Raw genomic sequence first — 8,528 nt, forward strand, 5'->3', positions numbered from 1 at the left:
AAAGCTACTCTAACATCCAACCAAGCATTTTGTCAAACACTTGGAAGGCATAAAAGGAAAGCATAATAAAATTGCAAGAAATATAAATTCTACAACTACCCAATGCAAGAAATTAACAATAACAACTCAAATCAACAATAAAAGAACATCAAACATCAAATTGCATTAAAGGAAATCCAAATCCAACAAAGTTCATCAACATAAAAAGAGGCATAAAAAGGGAAATTAACAATACAAACTAAGAGAATGAAAGTGTAGAAACAAGAAATTGTAAAGGAAACAATATGAAAACAAGAAATTAATCCCTGATCTAAGAGGAGAATTATCCTAAGAACCCTAATTCTAGAGAGAAAAGGGAGCTTCTCTCTCTAGAAAACTAACCTAAATGATGCTAACCAAAAACTAATTGCTCTCTCTTTTGTCCAATCTTCAATTCTGCATGAAATAGCCTCAGAAACGAGTTGGATTTGGGCCTGGAAAGCTCATAAATCGCCCCCAGCGAATTCACTTTGATGAGGTCACGTGCTTGCTGTGACGCGTATGCATCGACTGGCCTTTTCCTTCTCACGTGTACGCGTCATGTCACGCGTACACGTCGCCTGACTATCCTCATCTTCACGCGTACGCGACTGTCATGCGTGTGCGTCGCTCTAAGCACTCCAAATCCTTGTTTCTTCACGAAATCTCCATTTTGCATGCTTTTCTCTTTACTTCTCACGTCCAATACTTGCCTTATGAATCTGAAATTACTCAACAAACATATCAAGGTATCGAATGGAATTAAAGTGAATTAAACTTAGCTAATTAAAGGCCTAAAAAGCATGTTTTCACACTTAAACACAAATTTAGGGAGAATTACAAAACCATGCTATTTCATTGAATAAATGTGAGATAAGTTGATAAAATCCCCTAAATTAAGCACAAGATAAACCACAAAATTGGGATTTATCAAACCTCCCCACACTTAAACCAAGCATGTCCTCATGCTACACTCAAGAAAGAAACAAAGGGTATTAACATTTATTCAATGCAAATTATCTATATGCAACCTACCTACATTCAATCTATCTAAATGAATGCAATTACTTGGTCAAAATAAATCAGTTCCCAAGAATACATATATGAACATAAGGGCTAAAGCAATAGCAATCAAATCAAACCCATAATTGAATTGAGTTATTGAAAGGATTTTACAAACTTGCAAGAAAAGAGATGATTATAGGTGGAAACATGTAATTGAGCAATCGAACCCTCACCGGATGTGTATTCGCTCTAGTCACTCAAATGTATAGGGTTGATTCACTCAATTCTCTCTTAATCATGTTTTTCGTGATTTATTTTTCATCTAACAATCAACAATTATTTCGTGCATGCATACAAATATCATGAGAGCTTTTCCATAGGTTGTAATGGGGATAGGGTCAAAGTAAGGATGCATATGGTCAAGTGAGCTTAAAATTTGAATCTTTGATTAATTTAAACTTCCCACCTAACCTATATAACAACCTATAAAATTCTAAACAAACATAACTACTCATAATTCTCACTTTTTCACACACTCATGCATTCTCTTTTTGATCACCACACATATGCATTTATTTTTATTGAACTTTACTTTGGGGCATTTTGTGCCCTTTTTATTGCTTTTCTTTTTCTTTTTCTATATGTTCTTTTTCTTTTCTTTTATTTTTCTTTTTATTGTTTTTCTCTTTTTTTTCAATTAAAATATATACAAGAACATCAATGCATATGATTTACACATTTAATGCATGAGTATGTATCCAATTTCCAAAATTTTGACAAAAATATAAAAATACACTTTTATCTCACCTAATGTTCCCAATTTTTCCAAACTTGAATGATAAGCATTCTCACTAGCCTAAGCTAATCAAAGATCCAAACAAAGGACATTTATTATTTTTCGCTTTAAGCCTTGTAATGTGCTAAAATTAAGAACAAATGGGTTTAGCATAGAATAATGGACATATAGAATCAAACAAATCAAAGATTACAATCATAGAAAGAGAATAATGCACACAAGAATGAAAATAAGTGGTTATACAATATAACCACACAATTAGGCTCAAAACTCACAAGGTTGTATGTTCTTAGCTCAAAAACATGATCCACAATATATATATAATTCAAGCAAATTCTAAAAAAAAAAATTTCAATCAATTGGGGTGCCCTATAGATAAAATCCTTGAAAAACTTTATTATTTTGACTAAGCTTATTTTATATATATATATGCAAAACAAGAAAATACAACTAAAAATCCTAAAAGACCTAAAAATGAAATGCAAAAGTGTTGGCATTAGAAACTTGTCATCCAAAAATGCCGATTGGTCGGACGACCTCCCCACACTTAAAAGTTTGCACCGTCCTCCGTGCATTCAAAGATGAGCAAGGGGGTACGACGACTTTTCGGATTGCCACCTTCAGCTGGTGGATCAACCGGTTGCTGCATGTTCCTTTCTCCTGCTTCCGTCTTTGCTTATGATGACTTGAGAATAGAAATAAGATAGTAAGAAAAGTAAATGCAAAACCAAGGAAGCATAAATTGTTGGAATGAGGTAAATCACTAGAATGAAGTGAGTGAATTAGTGTGACATTAATGAAACAAGTGTGTGAGTTCTAAGTTTGCACGCGGTTTAGAACACACACACACTAGCATAAAAAGCTATGTCACAATTACACAAAAGAAGTATGCACTTCACTCATCCTAGTGTGCTTGAACTACTTCAAAAGACTTGTAGGTTAAGTCAACCAAACAAGTAGTGAAGAAGCATGAAAGCACTCAAGCGAAAATCAAGCAATTGTGAAATTGGATAATGAATGGACATTGATTGATGTGCAAGGTAACTTAATGAACCAAATAAAATATAGAGCTCACACATTTTTAAGTTTGTTTGCAACACCTAAGTGACATAGAGGTGGAACACATGGATGCTATGGAACTTAGGTAAAAGAAGATAAAAGTGAAAATCAATCACATAGCAAGCATGGTCCACAAAGCTTTACAAAGCTAAAAAATATGTCACTAGGTAAGCTTTCGATCCAATTTCACAATTCCACAAATCTCAACGCATGAAATAGGTGATGTTAATAAAGATCAATCATAACACAACTAGAAAATGGATTAATACAGACAGATTTACAGATAGATTTAGTCTTTATTACAGACGGATTTTTGGTTACCGACGAAATTACAGACGGATTTTGTCCCTCTGTAAAAACCTCGTCGGAAATTATTTACCGATGGATTTTTTCCGTCAAAAAATTACCGACGAATTTTTACCAGTTACCGACGGATTTTCCCTCTGTAAATTCTCCATCGATATCCCGAGGACGACGAACTTTCCGACGGATTTTCCGTCGGTAATTACAGACGGATTCTCCGACAGATTTTTTGTCAGAAATTGGAGCCTTGAAAGCATTCCAAACTCTAAATACAGACGGAAAATCCGTCTGTAAATCCATCAATAAGAAAACATTTTTTTTAGATTTTTCTATTGCAAAATAAACAAGTTTTCATACAAAATAAATATAAATTTAATGAATACAAAATTTCATCTAATTTTTATCTAACTTGTATCTAAACATTCATAGTATTTCAAAATAACCAGTATTTGATATTAGCAATAAAACCAAACATGATGTTTAGTTTTTACAATGTATCAAGAACAAAGACAATAGTACCAAGTTAATTATCAAATTTTCATTGAAATTTTTTGGTTTTTACAATGTATCAAGAACAAAGACAATAGTGCCAAGTTAATTATCAAAATTTCATTGTGAAATTTTTACATAAATACATAGAGTGATTAAAACAAGGCCAGCCATTCTTGATGATATCCCAAATGTCATATCATTTCCATCATACATTTACGCCAGCAAATTTTTTGGCCATGCTAGTGGGTACCATTTTCACAGGAGACTGCATATGTAGAGGACAGAAATTAATTAAAAATATTGGATTCATCATAAACTACTACATTGTATCAGTATCTTGTTTTATATGGGGATTTTCATTTTCTGTTTTTCTTTATCTTTGTTGTTCTTTTGGTGAAAACTTATCCACTAGTAGTTTTAGCTTCCTATATAATCCTATTTCTACTCTTTTATCACAGAAATAAATATTTTTAGTATTTTGAAACAATTTCATAAAATAGATCATCAACCATTCAGTCCAATCATAATTTTGGAAAAAGTAAAAAATATACGGCAGGAGTTTCAAATACCCCAAAAAAATTAAAATTGATTATAGAACTGTTATAGAATAAAGTATCCATGTAATAAGAATCTTTGTTTATAGCTTAATGCAATGGAAAGAGAAACACACTTACCAGTGATGGGGACAAGGGTTTCCTTTCTAGACAAATTAGTCACATGCTGCAATGAGAAATCACCCGATCAAAACCATCGATTCAGTAAATTCAAATAAAATAAGAACAAGGAGAAAAGATGAACATAGTTTACTCACAATAAAGGTGTCATTGAATGATGCAAAAATGTGAGCAACACCAAAAACATGCTTGCCCTCTCTAAGAGTATCCTTATCACATTCCCAATTGCACAACCAACATAAATTGGATCAAAAAATATTTGCAAAAGGGAAAAAAATAATGAAGAAATCCAAACAAATAAATTTTAAAATGTCAAAAAATGAAGAATATATAGTTTTTTATTTTATTTTATTTTTTTCACTAATTACCTTGTCTTCCTTTCCTAGTTTGCCCTTCTTTTTTGCAACTATTATCCCACAAATGTGCTTTATATCTACCGGTCCATCTATGCCTAATAGAAGAAACTCAAAAGGAAAAAATGTTAAAAAATATATATATTTAAATAAAAAGGCAAAAAATAAAATAAAGAACAAAAAAGCAAAATAAAAGTATGTTTTAAATAGTTGATAAAATTAATAATGAAATGAAAGTGAAAGTGAAAAATTTGACTAACCTTGTGACACCTCTCTACTGTGAAGTTCTTTGACCAAATGTCTCAATGGATTTCCTATGAACAGTTTACTTACTACTATTGTTGTGTCCTCTCTTATTATTCTTTGCAACTTCCACCATGGCCTTGCAAGAATTTGAAGAAGAACCTGCTGAGATCTGATTATGATTATGAGTTGTTGAAACACTTACATGGCTTGATGATGATTAAGAAGTAGATGAACAACCAGGACTCATTGAAAGACTTAAAGTCTTCAAATTCCCACCTCCACCATTAACATTCACATTAACACTTTCCACCATTCCATTATTATTATTATTATTATTATTATTATTATTATTATTATTATTATTATTATTATTATTATTATTATTTCCATTAACCCAGTTTCTTTAACATTACATAAATCTCAACTGAATGAAAATAGCTTTATTGCTATAGTAGTATTAAGAGAAAATTATGTACTATGAAGGAAAAAGGTTGAATTATCCTTTAGAAAGCACCAGGACAATATTCATTTTTCTTTGTACATTTTGATATTGATTCCTGTGCAGGAAAAGCTAGCAACTTTTAAACAATCTAAGCTACCTTGAAACAACACATTTTCTCAAAAGCAACCAAAGACAAGAATCAAAGCAGAAATTTTAGGCGCAAAAAGCAGGGCATAATGGCAAAAGTCAACCAAATAAATACAACAAAATACAATGCCTAATTGAAGACTAAAACTTTCTCAAATTTTACAAGTCTCGTTTCATTTCCTTAATTACCAATAATAAGAAGCATCGTAATTAATTCAAAGCCATATGAATTCATGTAGCAAAAGGGGCATGCAAAATATCCCTTTCAAAAGTACAAAAGGAAAACATTAGAATGAGTAGAAAAAATTAATATGATGATGACGATGAAGAGTTTAACTGAATGTCACTCATAGAAGCAAATTCATGGCCAGGAAGAATAGCAGCAATCTCCTCCAACATGGAACCCAGTGTCAGTGAAGGACATCTCTTGAGAAAGGCATATGCCTCAGAAGCCTTGGCCATGGCAGTTTTCTGGTCCTCAGTAGTAACAAAAGGCAGAATTGGTGCCTCACCCCAACCCATAGAATTGGGAACACCATAACCACTGTAATACATTTGACCTACCAAGACCTGCATTACGTATCCAAACAGAATAACATTTATTCTTCATAGTAAAAAGACAAGAATCCACAGATTAGAAAACAAAAATACTTTAATACTCTCTCCAATTACATTGATTTATTAATGTACTAAAAGAGGTAGAACACAACACAGAATGATAACGGTTTATTTATTGGCTAAGTACACAGAATGATAACCCTTTTCAAGTACACAGAATGACTCAGCCATGCATTTTATACTTAATTTTCAATAGAGAAACAAGATAAGCATTAGCCAGAGGAGAGGTAAAAAATTATAAAAAAATTAAGACATCATATAATGTTAGAAGAAGTGAATCAGCTTTATTATACCAAATTCAATTATAAATGAGTCATTGACTTTGGAGATTTGATACATTGAATTGTTCTATATGGACATAAATAGAAGAAACTATTAGCCCCTAAAAATGCTTAGAACCTAAAACTAGATTAAGAAACACTCATAATTAAAAGCAGAAACTACTTGGCCAGAAATCATTCCAAGTCCCGTGCTTTGCATTAAAGACTTTACACCCATGCCATCACCAAGTTTTTGACTAGCTGGTCGAAACTCTTCCATAGATTTCTCTGGGTTAGTTCTTTTTAAAAATCATGTCAATAAGAGCAAATTGAATTAGATTAGCCTCCTGCTTCTATTGATGGTAAAATTTATCAAAACCTTCAGAAATTTTAAGTGAAAGATAACGAGGTTTTAATCTTAGCAAGTAACCTCAAACAAGAAAATCTTATACCTTCCTTTCTTGTCAATTTTTGTTCAGTCAACTGTCAAACAAGAACACATTCAAATAATTAGAATAAAGCAACAAAATTTGGTTTAATGAGGAGAAATAAGCTACAAGACATGTCCTGAATATTAACTCACCTCCAAATCAACATATGAGGGATTTCTTCCTATTGATTTAAGAAATTTGTCAAGACCACTTGTATTTAGAGCTGCAATTTAAAGAATCAGACTTTATATATCAGTGTAACTGCAGCAATGCATAATGGATCCAACAAAGGACCTATTAACTTCTGTCTTATGTCAACTAAACTCAATATACAAAATTTTCACAGCTAATCCAACAAATTGTGTCAGATGAAATACTTTTCAACCCAGAGTAATGGAACTATGGCAGCCTCATCGATTTTTTAGAATTGCGATTGCAACTAATAATTAATTACATCATGCTGTTAAAACACCTTTACTCTCTGCAAGAGTTGCTATACTTAACAATAAATAGTGAGAAATATCTCAAGACATATGAAGTACAAATATATGTTAATAAAATAATAGAAATATAGAATCCCATAAAGCTTACCCTAAATTTGGTTAGGGCACCCCAAAGGACAAATGTCTCGTTGCAATCATGATGCTTATGATTCCCTCTCAACCTGCCAGGCCGAATCTCTCCTATATGAACTGAAGCACAAGTGAGAGCTCCACCTGCAGAGAACCAACCACCATTTCCCTTTCAAATTCTAATGGCCACAAAACATAGAATCACATCGTACATCTAAGTCTCCGTTAAAACACTCAAATACATCAACAAATCCACTAAACACTAGAAAACAGATCCATAACAAGAATGCAAAATCCTCATTAAAAAAACAAAGCTAAAATGCAAACTATTCTCGAAATGAACGAGACACCAAATTAATCCACCCAAAAATTCTCAATTTCAATTTGACTCTGCTCCATCGCATAATCACATTATAAACATGCTAATCATGATACAATTTGACATACCGATCTCTAACTAAAAGGCAATGATGAGAAACACCGAAGTTAGAGGGGAAAAAGAATAACCTAAAATGCCAGAAGCTCGAGCTAGCGAGATAGAGTCGAGGAGCCAACCGCGGGTGTCCTTAGCGACGGGGGAGGGGACGGAGGAGCTGAACCTAACAAGGTTGGCCATTCTATCAGCTTCGCGGGTTGATTCCGTTAGCGGCAGAGAAAAGAAGGAGCCCGTTGACGGAGAGGGGAAAGCTAGGTTTAGCCAAGGGAGTTCTTCGATTTGAAGTTAAGCTAGGCTTCTTTGATTTGTGTGTTGTGAGTGGAGTTCGAGTAGATGCTAGGTTTAACTAAATATTATTGACGGAAAATTTTAAATTACGGACGGAAAAATCCGTCTGTAATAATTTAATAAAATTAGTATTTTTGTCCATTTAATTACAGATGGATTTTCTGTCTATAATCATTTTCCACACAAAAAAATTAATTTTTTTGACAGAATTATCGACGGATTTCTTTTCGTCTGTAATTTATGCTAATTCATTTTTTTTGTTTTTCGACAAAAAATTTCTCCAAAAATTCCGTTTGTATTTCCGTGGGATAAAATCCGTCGGAAATATCCGTCTGTAATAACTAGTTTTCTAGTAGTGTAAACAAGCATCACCTAACAAAAAATGCAT

The 8,528-nt window shown here is 32.7% G+C and overlaps 1 protein-coding gene across 6 annotated transcripts; it reads right to left on the reverse strand.

Moving 5' to 3' along the window:
• LOC107619393 lies at positions 3,695–8,192 on the reverse strand. Of its 6 annotated transcripts, XM_016321676.2 has the most exons (8): positions 7,924–8,191; positions 7,436–7,560; positions 6,997–7,067; positions 6,866–6,896; positions 6,598–6,712; positions 5,887–6,105; positions 4,348–4,393; positions 3,695–3,907 (listed from the first exon to the last, which is right to left on the reverse strand). In XM_016321676.2, exons 5-8 carry the CDS (start codon positions 6,691–6,693, stop codon positions 3,879–3,881), a joined length of 390 nt encoding a protein of 129 aa, XP_016177162.2. In that variant the 5' UTR covers positions 6,694–6,712; positions 6,866–6,896; positions 6,997–7,067; positions 7,436–7,560; positions 7,924–8,191; the 3' UTR covers positions 3,695–3,878. The 6 variants fall into 6 exon arrangements, 5 of the variants coding, with proteins under 5 accessions (XP_016177162.2, XP_020966514.1, XP_020966513.1 ...); XM_021110855.1 differs by having other exon boundaries at positions 6,598–6,896; positions 7,972–8,192; XM_021110854.1 differs by having other exon boundaries at positions 6,598–6,896.

This window comes from Arachis ipaensis, chromosome B09 (assembly GCF_000816755.2).
Source record: "Arachis ipaensis cultivar K30076 chromosome B09, Araip1.1, whole genome shotgun sequence".
NCBI classification, from domain to species: domain Eukaryota; kingdom Viridiplantae; phylum Streptophyta; class Magnoliopsida; order Fabales; family Fabaceae; genus Arachis; species Arachis ipaensis.

Bases quoted from the DNA above. Each gene is read 5' to 3' on its own strand.
- LOC107619393 (XM_021110855.1), bottom strand. From the start codon at position 6,693: ATGGAAGAGTTTCGACCAGCTAGTCAAAAACTTGGTGATGGCATGGGT. The intron at 6,106-6,597 runs GTAGTTTCTGCT...TACGTAATGCAG, and splicing joins TTGGAATGATTTCTGGCCAA to GTCTTGGTAGGTCAAATGTA. The intron at 3,908-4,347 runs GTAAGTGTGTTT...CCACTAGCATGG, and splicing joins AACCCTTGTCCCCATCACTG to CCAAAAAATTTGCTGGCGTA.